This window comes from Elaeis guineensis, chromosome 4 (assembly GCF_000442705.2).
Source record: "Elaeis guineensis isolate ETL-2024a chromosome 4, EG11, whole genome shotgun sequence".
Classification (NCBI taxonomy): domain Eukaryota; kingdom Viridiplantae; phylum Streptophyta; class Magnoliopsida; order Arecales; family Arecaceae; genus Elaeis; species Elaeis guineensis.
Window position 1 is genome coordinate 7,604,482 of NC_025996.2, and position 16,775 is coordinate 7,621,256.

At 44.5% G+C, this 16,775-nt stretch overlaps 1 protein-coding gene across 1 annotated transcript; it reads left to right on the forward strand.

Moving 5' to 3' along the window:
* Window positions 1-711: 711 nt before the first annotated feature.
* Window positions 712-9,075, forward strand: LOC105044088 (eukaryotic translation initiation factor 4B3). Its single transcript, XM_010921885.3, has 2 exons — window positions 712-2,056; window positions 8,692-9,075. Exons 1-2 carry the CDS (start codon window positions 786-788, stop codon window positions 8,726-8,728), a joined length of 1,308 nt encoding a protein of 435 aa, XP_010920187.2. The 5' UTR covers window positions 712-785; the 3' UTR covers window positions 8,729-9,075.
* Window positions 9,076-16,775: the final 7,700 nt, after the last annotated feature.

The following is a 16,775-nucleotide window of genomic DNA, read 5'->3' on the forward strand; positions in this document are numbered from 1 at the left end:
CACGTCCTGCTCTACCTTCACTTTCACAGAGGAGGAAAGTGCACCATCTCTCCTAGTCTTTATCAATACATGAATCTATCTCATAAACATTAACATCTGTAAAGCCAGAAATGGTGGGTATGATTTTTAAATCTCTTTCTTCCTCTCCTTCTCATCTGCCTCAGGGTATACTTCGTAAATTCATACATAAACATTGTTGTTGTAGTAATCAAGCCTCTAAATACTAAATAATAATGAAGTATGGATAAAACCGCTAGGTGACTCCAGGCAATAGATCCAAAAAGAATAGCTTCTCAAGCGTGCTAATGTCTCTAACAACACCGCCGTTTCAATAATTTGAAATTTCTAAAATATCTCAGCAATGGTCAAAACCTAGGCGTCCTCCAAAGGAGCGAAGGTTCGGCAACTGGGTTTGAACATCTTGTTTCAGCAAATTTGGTCTCGTTCTGGCCTAACGAAACCCTAGCTGTAGGGGAATGATAACAGTCCTCATCGAGGAAGCACTCCCCTTGTCTAGAACCAACGGTCTGATATCCACCTTGCTTATAATAGACGCACTGTTTCCAGACACGCTAAATTGCAATGTTAGAAGAACACGGTTTTGGTAATTTGGTAAGTAATCGGATCCGGTCCGCCAGTGAACAGTATTCCCACGCGGTTTCCAGGAGTCGCCTTAACCATTTTGCGATAACCCCACGATTTATACCGACCGGATCCCCTCATCGCCCACCGAACGACTCACGGAGCTAGCGAGCGAGAGAGAGCGTGGGAAAGAGAGAGCGGCGATGGCAGAGGTTTCGGCATGGGCGAAACCTGGCGCTTGGGCCCTGGACGCCGAAGAGCACGAGGCTGAGCTCCAGCAAAAGGACAAGGGCTATGACTCCTCCGACTCCAACTCCCACCCCTACCAGGAGCCCTCCGCCGACTTCCCCTCTCTCGCCACCGCCGCCGCCGCCTCCAAGACCTCCAAGAAGAAGAAGGGTCAGCGCCTTTCCCTCGCCGAGTTCACCACCGGCAACGCAGTCACCCATGGCGCCGGCCGTTTCCAGTCTTCCTCCTCCTCCAAGGGCCTCACCTCGGACGAGCACCTCGTCCTTCCCACCGGCCCTCGCGAGCGAACCGCCGAGGAGCTCGAGCGCTCCTCCCGGGGCTTCGGTTACTCTTCCTATGGCGGCAGCGCGGGCGGCCGCGGGCGGATCTCCGGCGAGGAATCCTATTCCCGCTGGGGATCATCTAGGGTTTCGGACGAGGCGAGGAGGGGCGGCTACGGTGGGGCTGGCACTGGATCTAATAGGGATCTGGGTCCCTCTCGTGCCGACGAGATAGATGATTGGGGCGCCGCGAAGAAATCGGTGGTGCCGGAAAGGAAGGAGAGGGGAGGGGGTTTCTTCGATTCCCAGTCCCGAGCCGATGAATCAGATAGCTGGATCTCCAACAAGAGCGCGGCACCGCCGTCCGATGGAAGGAGGATGAACGTCGGCGGTTTTGATGGTCCTAGAGAGAGGAGGGGTGGCTTTGATATGTTCAATAGGGAGGGATCGAACGGCGGGCCGGATTCGGATGCATGGGGGAAGAAAAGGGAGGATGTGAGCAGCAGCGGTAGGCCGAGGCTTGTGTTGCAGCCCCGGACGTTGCCGTTGGCCGACGGGAGCAACGGGGAATTAAGTCGTCGAGAGCAGCCAATGGGGTCTATGGAGAAGAGCAAGGGATCGAATCCTTTTGGAGAGGCCCGACCACGGGAGGAGGTGCTGGCAGAGAAGGGGCAGGATTGGAAGAAGATTGAGGAGAAACTGGAGGCTAGGTCTGTGGACAAGAGCAGGGTATTGAATCCCTTTGGAGTGGCCCGACCACGGGAGGAGGTGCTGGCAGAGAAGGGGCAGGATTGGAAGAAGATTGATGAGAAGCTGGGGGCTATGAAGATCTGGGAAGCACCACCTGAAAGTTCATCATCTGGGAAGAGGGGCCTTGGGATAGGGAATGGAACCGGAAGCTTGTTGGAGGATCGCACTGAAAGGTCTTGGAGGAAAGCAGACACATCTGATTCTCCTCCTCCAAGGTATGGTCTTTTATTTTAGCTTTCACCATCCATTATTTCCAGGAATATTAGTTATGCTTATCTAATAGAATGTTCTGAGATTCCTATATTTGCAGTATTTTTATTGAATTTACCTGCTATTGCTAATCCTTGTTTCAACTATTGATATCCTAGAGGAGATTTTTGCCTCCAATATTATTTCATTTTGTATCTAATTATGGGATTGGAACAAGTTTCTAAATCCACAGGACTGAACTTGATGTTCTTGTAAGTTTACGTGTTAGGGCCGAAAATGGATCGGATACTAGTATATCCATATCCATATTTATTTTACTTAACGAATATAGATATGGATAGGGATGTTAGTTGGATGCAAAAATTTATATCCATATTTGTTTTAAGTGGATATGAATACCAATCGGATTCTGGAAGTATGGATACAAATACAAATATAAGTTAGATGATTAAATTTTATGACCATAAAATCAAAGATGCGGATTAAGTGGATGATAAATCAAGTCAATAGCATGTTAATGAGATCATTTATTTTCTTTAAAATTTCATGAGTGTTATATAAAATTAAATAGGATTACAAATGAAATAGGATATTTGGATATAGATCGGATAGTTGTCTATCTATATCCACATCCATTTTTCTTTAACAGATATAGATATGGATATTAGTCGGATACTTAAATTTCTATCTATATTTGAATAGTTTCGGATACGAAAATGGAGCCGGATGGATATTATCTGATCCACTTTCACCTCTATTACGTGCTGTTGCTGTTATTCCTTTTTGCGAGAACTTTCCTCCCTTCAAAGTGGGTTTTCATGCTTCGTATTCTATTGACCCAGTTATATCAGTATTCATATCTCTAGACCTTCTGTGTTCTTATTATTAAGTGTCATTTTCCATTTTCATCACTTTAGATTATCAACATCTTTGCCTCCATGTCTGTATTTTTTTTCTACAAGGTGTTTCCGGAGAAAAAAATGTGCTTCTGTCAACTAAGTGATCTGCAATAACTGTACAACATTTTGGCATCCATATCTTGCATTGAGGTCAATTATCAGAGCATCATCATGATTGTTATCACCTTTAAAACTGCCATTAATCTAGTGTAAACAAATAGCTGGTTGGAATTTGAGGGCCTTTCGAGCTTGAAATCTATTCTAAGTCTGGGCTCTATCTAAATAGTGGGTTCTTCTGATAAGCTTATATTAATGAATATCTTGTGGACATACACTTGCAATAACATACAAACACACATATGCACATATATATGTACATGCGCATGAATGCATACATACTTGCATCCATATATAAACAGGTTTTATATAGTCCAGATCTATGTGATATCTATGTAAATATGTATTTGTATGGTATATAAGAGATGTGTGCATATATGAATATGTACATGTATCTAGGCATTTGTTTAATTGGGATCATGCATGGCTCATCCATTAAGTTTAAATTTTCTCTGGATTTTTTAAAAGGATACATGGTATTTAGGTTTGTTTCATTTTTGGACTTGGTCATTTATTAAAGATCAACTTGTCATGAGCAAATGAATAACGTCCAAAGTGTTGCAAACTAGGTACTAGGATTGTGTAGAAATTAATGCGATGTATGAATGATACCCTTATCCAGCTAGTTCAAAATTAAGTTCATAGTGGTATAGAATGGGATTAGATGAAAATTTTGTGATTAGAATATCCATTTTGGTCAGATTATATATGATTTTGGGTGCCTTAGTGGGACGATCCTTTTATGTATTAGATGTACTAATTGAGCTTGTTGACTAACTTACCATGGGCTAGATGTGCTCAAGTGAGTTAAAGTCTTCTTTTTCTCCTATTCTTCTTTCCATCCCAAGGATGGAGCATTAATGAAGTAGTATCTTATTCTTTTTTTTTCTCTCTCTTTTAATTCTGAGTCTTGAATGCTTGGCTCTAGATTGTGGATTTGATCCATGTGGACTTTTCTTAAAAATATGGAAATAATTTCTTGTTTTTGCTGTTGCTACCATCATCCCAAATATGTAGCACTAGCGAAATAGTATCTTATTCTATTTTATCCAATGTTTTCTCTTTTTCACTTTAATGGTTGAAGAATTGCCTCTGGATTGTGGATTTAACCCCATGTAGACCTTTTTGCTTTCTCTTCCTCTTTCTTCTCCTCCTCCTTTTCTTCTTGGATGCATATTCGAGATGCTATGCTTCCAATGGTGCAGTATCTAGTAAGTAGAGATGTTAGATTGTTTCAAAGGGTCTATAAAGAAGAGGGTAAGATGTAAGATGCAAGCTTTCGTGGAAGAAACTTATAGGAAATAATCTGGAAATGTTTGTACTAATGCTGAGGCTAGTGATTAGTAGGATTGATTACAGAATGAGGATTCACAAGCTGATGCCAAATCATTAGGAAAAGGTTTGGACTGTTGGTTTGATTGCTATCTTTTAAATTAGTTTTTGCTGCATGAACATTTTCTTCTGCTTTAAGACTTATCAGGTGGCTTTGAAGTCAATGATATGTTTTATGGTCGATGAAGGGTTTATTTGGTGGACCGAAAAGCATTAGATGCACAACTTTTTGCTTGTGCTGTCGCACTAGCAAAAAGATAAAGATGCTAGAGATATAAGTCAGATTTTCACTGTCATTTAAGTGGTAGTAATTTTTATTATAATTTGGACCACTTTGGGGCAAAGTGTACAAGGAATCCTATCTTTGTAAGCGTGAGAATGGAAAGGATATTGTGTAGATAGTTTACATGACTACGTGTGACTCACTTGTTGCGGTAGCTAGAGGAGGATATAGATACTTCATCACCTTTATTGATGATTTTTCTATTTTTAGATACATCCCTGTCATGCATCACAAATTTGATTTTTTTGAGGAATTCAAAGAATTCGGAGCTGATATCAAACAAAGTTCAGGAAACACATAAACCATGTGTTTCTCTCAAGTGAATTTTTTCAACTATTTAAGACACAATGGAATTGTTTTTTAAAGTAATGCATCAGGATGCCCTTAGCAAAACAGGGCTGCTTCAAGAAGCAGGACCTTAATGGACATAACTAGATCCACGATAAGTCAATGTAAGCTCTCTTCCTATCATTGAGGGTTATGCTATAGAAATTGTGATGTAAATATTGAATATTCTTCCAACTAAGTTAGCTAAAGCTAACTCTTTATGACTTGTGGCTTGGGAGAAAACCTATTATACTTCATTCTAGAAATCTCAGATGCTGAATGATCTTATGTACCATATGCTTTTGGCTGGAATTATTATATAACCATGGTTTACTAAATGCACCCCCAACCTTGATGTTGAAAAGAGGGAGCCATCTTTCATTGGCATGAAATGTTCAATATCCATTTTCTTGTAATGAAAATAATTGCTCAAAGATGCGTGCTCTGTCTATGATTGTGGCTAGGGGTTTAGTCTTTGTTTTAATTTGGGTTGAATATAGATTTTTTGTACTGTTGTTGGGATCAGACTGAATGTGTAGTATATGGTGCTGTATTGGTACTTGCCATGCATGGGCATTGAAAATGTCACTGAAAAAATGAAGATAACATGTCATGGTCTACTAGGAACATATGACTACCTGAGATAACCATCTAGTGGAAAGTAAACCTATTCTGCATATTAAACTATTATTTTTGCCCAGGTCAATTGAATCTAGCATCTAACTTTGTACTAAAAACATGTTTCCTTTGCTGGTAGACATGCCCTAAATGTTCCTGTAACTCCGGTGTAAGAAGTTTAATGCATTAAGTAATATAAATCAATGCTATCAGATCAGACAAGCATTGAGCAGCTCAAATTTTGATGTAAAAACTATATGATATCGTGTGATTTCTTAGAGGTACTGAGATATGTTTGAAAGAAGTAATCTACATGCATTGATGAGACGGTCAGAGAGTAAACAAGGATAATCATGATGAGCACAAAAGGTTGTTACCTATTAGCTAATATTGCAGGATATTTAATGCAATACATGCAGATATTATTGGTAAACAATATATAGACCCCATATCATGCTAATTTTATACTGGCATGATATGCAATGTTTGATCTTATATAACAAGAATTTGATCCTTTGATCTTTGTCCAGACCCATTGAACCTAATCTTGCACAGTTCAGTTGGGTTGTAATTTCATAGTTTGTCAAGATGGAAACTTCTATCTTTACTAGTTATGCCTCAAAATAAGGCTAAATTAATCTGAAACTGATCATAGGGATGATCGGGTGCATTGCTCTGTTAGAGATGATTCTATGAGTTTTCTTAATATTGTTGGGAGTAAATGGGCCTCACAATCTATAAGAGTGGTGATTGATTTCATTGAAGGGTTGGATATTTTGATTCCAAGCAATGTGCACAACTGTGTTTTCCTCGAGGCATTTTTTTCAGTGATCTTTTTCTTTGAGTAATATTCTGTTACAGTTAATTTCTTATTGATAGAAAACATTTATGAATAATAATTAGTATATTTATAGCTACAGCCAGAAGAAGTCTACATATAACTCAATCAAGAAACAACCAAATTTGACTGCATTTCAAACAACCTAGTCGTTACAGGGTGGACTGACCGTGCAAAATGTGGGCATTGTTCTTGCAACATTAGATTGTATTATTATAATAACATTGTGGCTGATCCAACAGTAGCAAAACATCCAGAAGATTTGGGTTACAATATTAATGCAGTGTATGCTTCTACTGTAGTGTAGGTCTGGTACCTGAAGTTAGTAGCATCTTTGGAATGTTTTAGATCCACTAAACAGACTTTTTTTGTCAAGTTGTCATGGCCTAAAAGGGCTGAACAAGATCTGGGGCATGAATCTCTCTCTCTCTCTCTCATTTTTGTCTCTTTTACTGGTTTCTTTGATGATAATATGGGAAGTTTGGTTGAGTCAATGGTTCCTGTTACACCATCTATTTTATGTCATGAAAAGGACGAAAAGCTGTTGCAGAAAATAAACGAGATAGTTTTCTTTTCCCTTGTTACCATCTTCTCTGTCCTTTATTTCCAGGTTGTTCAGATTCAACCCAACATTCAGAGTTCACCCCAAATCATGAGTATGATCATGGATTTTAAGTGCTGGATGGCATGGCATTTAATGATAGACCATGCTAGTGCTGTACTGGCACAATAGAGACCTTATTTATTTTGTTTTATCCTCTATGAGTGTGTTATTATCTTGATGCGACTTCTATTTTAATACAAGCTCTTTAGATATATTTTATTAGGTTTTGTGTCTAGCATTCTATGTAATGGTTTATTAGATATTTGGGTTGTTTGAAAATGTTTATTGGAAGTTGGCTTGTGAACATCCAATATTTAAATGCATTTATCTTTTCTACGTCTATATCTCTCAGTTGATGCCACACCGTTGCAGTTTTGTTCAAGGATGATTTTATCAAATGTTACCTCAAATACATTTTTATGAATATATATTTAGTTTAAAAATTTAAAATTGTTTGATGAATATGATACATCATGGTATCTCTTGTTTCAAATCGATATTGACAAAAAGTTGTTTATGGTGTCATGGTTTGAATCGCTTGATGGTTTAGAACTTTATTTGTTCTATAAATTTATTTTTGCACCCAATCAACATCTCTTAATATTTGCTGCATTTATATTATTTTGGCTGCCATACAAGTTTTCTTTTTTGTTTTTTTCCTCCCCATGGTGGGCGTCACCTTCCTCTTCATATTGACCCTTTCCAGATTTAGGGGCTTTTTATCGGTTTGCTCTTTAGTTTCATAAATTTACCAATGAAAAGATCTAATTGCTTGCTATCCAGCCTTCTAGATTTCATCAGGCTCATCGCAAAGTATTAACACTAATTACATGAGCATTCATGTTCAGTTGCCAAACATGTTCGTAAAAGCTTGACTGGATGGTTCTAACTTATTATGGTGTCAAACTCTTTGCAAGGAGCGTGTCTACTACTTGCATAGCATTGCATTTTTAAGTGCCCCTTACCTCCCTCCCCCACTTTACACCAACCCCCGGCAGGCCCCACATTGGGGCAAGAAAAACAAAAACTGCCTTTGATTTTTTTTTTTTTAATTTTATTATTTTCTTGATGAGGCTCCTAGGAATATTTGAGCTATGGGATGAAAAACACTCGATTCTCTTATTTACTTTTCTTCTCGTTGGTATTTGTTGTTACAAGTTGGATTGCAGCTCAACTCCTTGGTTCCATGACAGTTTTTCTTTAAATTATTTATTTTTTTTGTTCTAATTTTTCTTGTGGATCATTCTCTTTCAAGAATCGTGTAGACTCGTTATATCAATTCTAATTTTGTGGGTTGCATTGCTATTTGTTCTCTCCCTCTATTAAACAACACTGCAAAGCCAAAATTTTGAATAAGGCATTTAGCAAGAAGTTCGTTAACAACCCTTAACCATAGTGAATCATATCCAGAACATTCATATATAAAATTAGCGTATCATGTTTGCCTATGCATAATTCTACTGGTATTTCTGCTTGTAGGTTCACCGTGCACATATTCATTTCATTGTTTTCCTTTTTTATTCATTTTACTTCTCTTTGCCACTCCATAACACAGTCATATCGCTATTCTTCATGTGGAGCACTGTTCAGTTACTGAATATTTCTTCAATTTTCAATTATAGGGCAGAGAAAGTTGAAGAAGGATTGCCCGAGAACTGATCTCCCAGAACTCGGATTGATGCTGACATCATAATTATCAATTAATCCAAGATGATGGAGCATCCTACTGCTGTAGTTTCTATTACTTGGTAGGCTTTATATTGTGGTAACCCTCACAAGGCTGAGGCAGTTTTGGTAGGAGTTTTGGTAATTATATGGCAGGCTGTGGTTAATGGAAGTGAGAATGTCATTTGGATTCCTCCCCCCCCCGTTTTCCTGTGTCTTGCTTAGGTTATTTGAAATTCAGTATTTTGTTGTTTTTTGAGTGTTCTAAAAATTGTTTGAAATAAGCTATGTGCTGACAATACAGATTCTGTTTTTTTATTTTTTAAATATTTGTTTTTATATGTCTTTATTGCTGTTTCTTGAGGAGAACTTAGTGCTGCTAAAGTCTGTGGACAGCATTGGGTTTTTGCATCAGATGCAACAAAATATAACTCCTGAGAGTTGAGGAAGGCTGCTGTGTTCCATTTGGCTGCAGTTCACATTACTTTTCTGAATTCTAATTAGGGTTCCTTTTGAGAAAAATTCTGGTAAGATTTGATAGAAAATTGGAATAAAACATGATAATACTTATCCAATGAGGGTGCAGCGGATAAATCCTTGAACTGTTCCATTCTTCCTCAAAGGATTTTGATGGTGAATGTGTTTAATTTTCTATTTTAAACCTTGTTATGTAATATTTAAAAATCTAAGGATTGGAAGTGTGGGTTTAAACTGTGGTCATATTCATTTAGGAGATGTTTGGTTGAGAGGAGTGAGGGTCTAGAATTAGAATGGGAATTAGTAACTCTTATTTCAATTGATTGGTTGAGAGTCTCATTTTGATTTCAGGATGGGATGGAATAGGAATGGTCCAATCTATATAGAATTTAATCCCTACTCTCCTTCATAGATTTTAAGAGATGTTTGATTCATGATCGAAATCGAAAATGATCGGAATGATCAAATCTCCTAAAATATTTGGTTCATGATCAAAATTAGAATGGATGACTTTCATTGTCGTTGTTTGGTTCATTTAAAAATAGAAATCGGAATGAAACATTATTTTGGACACCTCTTATTTTGGGCCAAATGGTTGACTCAAATCTCTGATTAACTACAGCAGGGATACAAGTTTAGAAAACTAATAAATCTAGTTCTCTTTGTTTACCAAAAAAAAAAAAAAAATCTAACCCCTCCTTACAAATAAAATAAGGGTGGCCCACAACCTCCCTCTCTTTAAATCTAAAAAATAATAAATTCAGTCTCAAAATTTTTTAAAAATATAAATCAAAATAAAATTTTATATAAAATTAAAATTTTTAAATAAAAGATGAAATATTTTATGAAATAAAATATAAAATATAAATAATTTTATAAAAAATAGACAAAAATGAAAAAAAAATAAAAATAAAAAAAATAAAAATAAAAGAAAAAAAAGAATAGAGGTGAAGGAAGGCACGTCCCCCGTGCTTCTTCTTCTCTGCCGCAACCCTCCTCTTGTGACCGCACCGTCCCCACCACGGCCCCGTCCCACCATCGTCTGTGCTGCACCCATCGTCTGCGTTGCATCCGGCTCCACACGACAACCAAACCCCCTCTCCTCTCCCGGCTCCGGCGCAACCAAACTCCCTCCCCTGTCCTCCCTGGCTCCGACGCCACCAACCCCCCTCGTCTCTCCTCTCCCACCCCGGGCACCTCTCGTGCCTCCCCCACCTTGCGTGATCGCCCCCTGCACCATTTTCCACTGCTGCAAGCCGACCTCCTCCCTCCCCTTTTGTCGGTCCGTCGTCGAGTTGGTCGCTGCTGGCCTTGCTCCTTTGACGGCACCCACAAACATGCCTCTCCCAAGGTCGGGTGCGATGGAGTTAGTAGTGATGGGGATATGGGAGAGGATGTGGAAGGATGGGAAGAGATCTCCTTCGTTATTTTTTTTTAATTACTATTTCGATGGAATGAGATCTCAATCCAATGGGGAGAGTTTGGATTGGATTGGAGAGGGATTGGGCTATTCTCGTTCTCCCCTAAAATTGGAATCGAAATGAGACTCCCTCCAACCAAACGATTGGAATGGAAGTTATCTATTCTCATTCTAATTCCAGATCTCCACTCCTTCAATCAAATATCTCTTTAATTTTCATTCCGATTCCGATTCTGATTACGAACCAAGTGCTTCAGAGGATTTGATCATTTCAATTCTGATTTCAAGTTATTATGATTCTGATTTCGATTCCGGTCGCAAATCAAATATCTTTTTATTTATTTATTTATTTTTTGATAAATTTTTTCCTATTATCTAGGATCATGATCTTTATTCCCCGGGGTTTAAAGTGTGGGACAATTTTACAAGATATAGTTAGGGTTCCTTATATGCTCTGTGTCCATTCAGGTTTTGTGGTCGATTAGTTTTAGCCAAGAGTGACCAAGGTTAGAAATTTGTTATGAATTAAAGGACCAGCGACAGGTCAGTAGCTAGGCTAAGTAAATTGCCTGAAGTTTATATAGAGTTTCTGGGTTTTTGTAGCAGTGTACCTTTTGAATTTATTGTAACCTCGAAAAGCTTGTTTAAATAAGTAATTTGTTGTATGTTCCAACAATTAGCCAGCTGTTGCAAAGGAAGGATGGTACCAATGAAGGATTGGAGCTCGATAGATATAAAGCTAAAATTAGATCGTATATGGATCGAATATCAGTATATTTATATTTATATTTATTTTATTTAATAAATATAAATACGAATATGGATGTTATTCAGATACAAAAATTTATATTCATATTTATTTTAAATAGATAGAGATATAATTTGGATACTGAAAATATGGATATTGTTGGTGCAAAAATCCACTTGCGCCGGAGAAGCTGGAGTCGAGGGAGTCGCGGTCGCCGCCGGGACTTGCAAAGGAAGTCTAAACCGGAGGTGGGGTTGCTCCGACAAGACCCTCCGATGCTCAAGTCAGTTCTCTGCCTCAACAAGAATGGAGTGCTCGAACGGAGAATTTTAGCAGAGTTTCTAGGTAAAAAAAGAGCTTAGAAAATAACGTATCTGGGGTCCCCCTTTTATAGGCGGTGGGCTCAACAGACTGATAGTGACGTTCATAACCGTCTCGTAGTGGGCTGCCCACCGTCAGGAGGAATGCGCTGCGAGGAGTAGTGGGGTGACCCGTGGCCCTCACTGCAGCGTGCCACGTGGAGTCTGCTGCAGGGAGTGGAGCGGCGTCCGTTGTCGCGACTTGCCAGCGGATGGAAGGATCGCGCAGTATCCGTTACAGGAGGTGGAGCAGGATCATGAGCATCATAGCGGCCTACCCGGGAATAATGGGGCCGCGCGGGATCCGCCGCAGGAAGTGGAGCAGAGTCGTGGCCGTCATAGCGGTCTGTCAGGGGATGATGGAGCTGCGCAGAATCCGTCGCGGGAAGTGGGGCAGGATCACGGTGGTTGCTGGGTTGCGCCAGAAAGTACGGGTTTGTCGGCTGAAGTTCGGCGGTGGTCGGAACTGGTGACGGAGCCTGGCTCCTGTAGGAGCCCGGCCGGAGCACTCCTTGTGGTTGAGGTCGTGGATGGAGCCCGGCTCTCGTAGGAGTCCGGGCGGAGTCCTCCTGCAATCAAAGTCAGGTGCGGAGTCCGGCTCCCATAGGAGTCCGGACGAAGCTTACCGGTAGTCGAAGTTGGCGACGGAGCCCGGCTCCCGTAGGGGTCCGGGCGGAGTTGTTCTGTAGTTGATGTTGGCGACGGAGCCCGGCTCCCGTAGGAGTCCGGGCGAAGTTGTTCTTCAATCAAAGTCAGGTGCGGAGTCCAGCTCCCGTAGAAGTCCGGACGAAGTTTACCGGTAGTCGAAGTTGGCGATGGAGCCCGACTCCCGTGGGAGTCCGGACGGAGTTGTTCTGTAGTCGATGTTGGCGATGGAGCCCGGCTCCCGTAGGAGTCCGGGCGGAGTTGTCCTGCAATCAAAGTCAGGTGCGGAGTCCGGCTCCCGTAGGAGTTCGGACGAAGCTTACCGGTAGTCGAAGTTGGCGACGGAGCCCAGCTCCCGTGGGAGTCCGGGCGGAGTTGCCCTGCAATCAAAGTCAGGTGCGGAGTCCGATTCCCGTAGGAGTCCGGATGAAGCTTACCGGTAGTCGAAGTTGGCAACGGAGCTCGGCTCCCGTGGGAGTTCGGGCGGAGTTGCCCTGCAATCAAAGTCAGGTGCGGAGTCCGGCTCCCGTAGGAGTCCGGACGAAGCTTACCGGTAGTCGAAGTTGGCGACGGAGCCCGGCTCCCGTGGGAGTCCGGGCGGAGTTGCCCTGCAATCAAAGTCAGGTGCGGAGTCCGGCTCCCGTAGGAGTCCGGACGAAGCTTACCGGTAGTCGAAGTTGGCGACGGAGCCCGGCTCCCGTGGGAGTCCGGGCGGAGTTGCCCTGCAATCAAAGTCAGGTGCAGAGTCCGGCTCCCATAGGAGTCCGGACGAAGCTTACCGGTAGTCGAAGTTGGCGATGGAGCCCGGCTCCCGTAGGAGTCCGGGCGGAGTTGTTCTGTAGTCGATGTTGGCGATGGAGCCCGGCTCCCGTAGGAGTCCGGGCGGAGTTGTCCTGCAATCAAAGTCAGGTGCGGAGTCTGGCTCCCGTAGGAGTCCGGACGAAGCTTACCGGTAGTCGAAGTTGGCGACGGAGCCCGGCTCCCGTAGGAGTCCGGGCGGAGTTGTTCTGTAGTCGATGTTGGCGGTGGAGCCCGGCTCCCGTAGGAGTCCGGGCGGAGTTGTTCTGTAGTCGATGTTGGCGGCGGAGCTCGGCTTCCGTAGGAGTCCGGGCGGAGTTGTTCTGTAGTCGATGTTGGTGATGGAGCCCGGCTCCCGTAGGAGTCCGAGCGGAGTTGTCCTGCAATCAAAGTCAGGTGCGGAGTCTGGCTCCCGTAGGAGTCCGGACGAAGCTTATCGGTAGTCGAAGTTGGCGACGGAGCCCGACTCCCGTGGGAGTCCGGGCGGAGTTGCCCTGCAATCAAAGTCAGGTGCGGAGTCCGACTCCCGTAGGAGTCCGGACGAAGCTTACCAGTAGTCGAAGTTGGCGACGGAGCCCGGTTCCCGTAGGAGTCCGGGCGGAGTTGTTCTGTAGTCGATGTTGGCGGCGGAGCCCGGCTCCCGTAGGATTCCAGGCGGAGTTGTTCTGTAGTCGATGTTGGCGACGGAGTCCGGCTCCCGTAGGAGTCCGGGCGGAGTTGTTCTGTAGTCGATGTTGGCGGCGGAGCCCGACTCCCGTAGGAGTCCGGGCGGAGTTGTTCTGTAGTCGATGTTGGCGGCGGAGCCCGGCTCCCGTAGGTGTCCGGGTGGAGTTGTTCTGTAGTCGATGTTGGCGACGGAGCCCGGCTCCCGTAGGAGTCCGGGCAGAGTTGGCTTCTTGCCGAGAACTTCGGCTGAGGGTATTTTATACCCAACACCAGTCTCCCTACTTTCGAGTTTGAATTTCGAATGAAGGAAGTACAGAGAGACTGGCACAGCCGAAGTTGTCCCCTCGAATCCTGCGCGCGACCGCCTCCAGATATTTTGGCATTAAATGTGCGCGTGCTGGAGTCTTTTCGAATCGGGGCGATACGAAGGGACTCTTCGAAATTCCTGCAGGTATACTGGCCTAGGTACGGTGCAATAATAGTCCTGCCAACCGTCAGCCGCTTTCAGCCGCCTGCTATGGTGAGTGGGACACGTGTCGAGCACGGGCTGGCCTGGAGGGATTCGCGATCATTATAGCGTCGGATCCCAGGGTCTATTTAAACCCGTGCTCCCGCTTTTGGGGCCCTTACCCTGCTTCAGAATTTTAACAGTGTCTGCCTTCCCTTCGAGAGCCCTGATTCAGTTGAGATCTTCTCGAGTCGTAGGCGCCCTCCAAATCGTCCCTGTCTTCGTCCCTCTGGTCCCTCAGAGCGATCTAGGTTAGTTCCAGCATCTTCATCTTTCTTCCCGCCGCTTAGGGACCTCCTTTTTGCCATTATTTTTTTTGTGTTCCTCCCAGTTAGTTTCCTGTGACCCCTCACCCCTCATCCCGTCCGTCTTCACCGGGATCTTTAGAGCCCTCATTCGAAGTCACTCGAAATGTCGTCCGGCTCTTCCGCTCCTTGCAGTTCCGGGAGTTCTTCCACCTCGAACCCCCAGGTCCCTTGCTCTGTAGATGAGCCTGCGTCTGGGACTGGGCTTCGCCCGATTTTTGCACCGGGCGCCATTCCATGTTCTCTGACTCCGGAGGAACTCCTTCTGATAAGGGTTCAGTATGGGGTTCCCCGGAGTACGACCTGGAGTTACCTAGCCCTTCTGACCTGGCTAGCACTCCTCCACCCGATCGTTTTTGCCTGTACCAGGAGGCGTTCCGTGCCGGGCTCCGGCTTCCGCTTCCATCCTTTGTTGTCGCCCTCTTCCGCTTCTTAGACATTTCCTTGGCTTCTGTGGCCCCAAATTCTTTTAGGTTTCTGATAGGATTTCTCTCCCTTTGCCACGTAGTCGAGGTCCAACCGTCCCTCTCCCTGTTCAGGCACTTCTATACTTTCAAGCGCCATCCTTCGGCGAAGGACTGGTGGTACTTCTCCCCCCAGTTCGGCAAGAAGGGGTTGCTGAAAGGTGTCCCTTCTTCGATCCACAATTGGAAGGAAAAATACCTCTTCGTCCACTGCCCGACCCTGAGGCTGGGCCTGCCCCCCTGGGGCTCTCTGAGGGATTCTGTTCGCCGGGCCCCTAGTCTGGGGGAGGATGACCTCCAGGCTGCCCGGAAGCTTCTTGCCTATTCCGCTCCTTTCCTTCCCTACCTTCTGAGGGAGTAATTTCTTTTCAACATCGACTTGAGCCCCCAGGATCCTACGAGTATTCATCTTTTCCTTTATCTTCTCTTTTCATGCCTTTCTTCTTTTTCTTTCCCTTTTTACCTCTTCTTCCTTCTCTCTCTTTTTCCCCTCTGTTTCTTTCTTTTTCTTCTCTCTTTTTTTTTTTTTTTTTCAATCTTTGACTCTTGATTGATTGGCTTGCTACTTTTTTTTTCTTCTTTCTTTTTCTCCTCCTTCTTTTCTTTTTTTTTTTTTTTTTTAAGGAATGGACGCCGAAGCAGCGTGGATGCTTGCCAGGGGCCTCAGGACCCACAAGAGAAAGGGCGTCGCGACCTCCGGATCGGCGAAGAGGGCCAGGGCGGAGGAGTCGAGCTTGGCTGCACCCGCCCAGGTGGCCCGACGATCGACATTCCCTCGGATGCCGAGGCAACGGCTCCCCGGGCTTCCTCGAGGAGTCCACCGACTGGGGCCCCTATTTCGGGGTCCACTCCGTGGAGGCGCCCGTAGCCGAGAGGGGGAAGAGAAGGAAGTCGGTGGCCCGTAGGGCGGGTAGCCGTCGAAATGCCGCCGACGAGTCCCTATGCTCCGAAGAGGGGCCGGAGAATCCCTTCAATGACAGGGATTTGATCAGGCGGTTGATCGACGGCTGTATTTTGCCCGACGTCGTCGAGAGGATCGACCGCGTCGATCCTGAGCAGCGGGCCTGGGACTCTTTGGGGTCCTTCCTTGAGGTAAGCAAATCTTTATTCACCTGGCTATTCGGCCTTGGTTCTGATCTCCCAGCCGCCCTTGCAGATTGGGCACCAGCTCCTCGCCAATATCGAGGTGGTGAACCGTGCGAGGAGGGACATCCTCCAGGTGGAGGAGCACTGCCGGGCCAAGGTTGCTCACCTCCAAGCAAAGACGGCAGAAGTAGCCACCCTCCAAGAGGCCTTGGAAAGAGAGAAACAAGCCCGGGAGGAGGAGAGGCAGACCTTGGAGGAATCGGCGAGGAAGGCGGAGGCTGAGGTCGCCAATTTGATTGAGCAGACTCCAGTCCTGGTCTCGGAGGCCAGGGCTCTTGCGGTGGAGGAGTTCAAGGCCTCCGCGGAGATGAGGGACCTGAACGTCCAATTCGGCCAGGAGGCATTCATCAAGGGGTTCGAGCTCTGCCAAGAGAAGGTGGCCAGAAAGTTTTCGGAGCTCGACCTCAGCTTCCTAGGCGAGGAATCCGAAGATGAGGCCGGTGCCTCGCCAGCCGCTGCTGCCATCGCAGCCCCCCTGCCGGCGACGCCGAATACTCCAACCCCC

Coding starts and splice junctions, on each gene's coding strand:
- LOC105044088 (XM_010921885.3), top strand. CDS start 786: ATGGCAGAGGTTTCGGCATGGGCGAAACCTGGCGCTTGGGCCCTGGAC. Junction 2,057..8,691: donor TCTGATTCTCCTCCTCCAAG/GTATGGTCTTTT, acceptor TTTCAATTATAG/GGCAGAGAAAGTTGAAGAAG.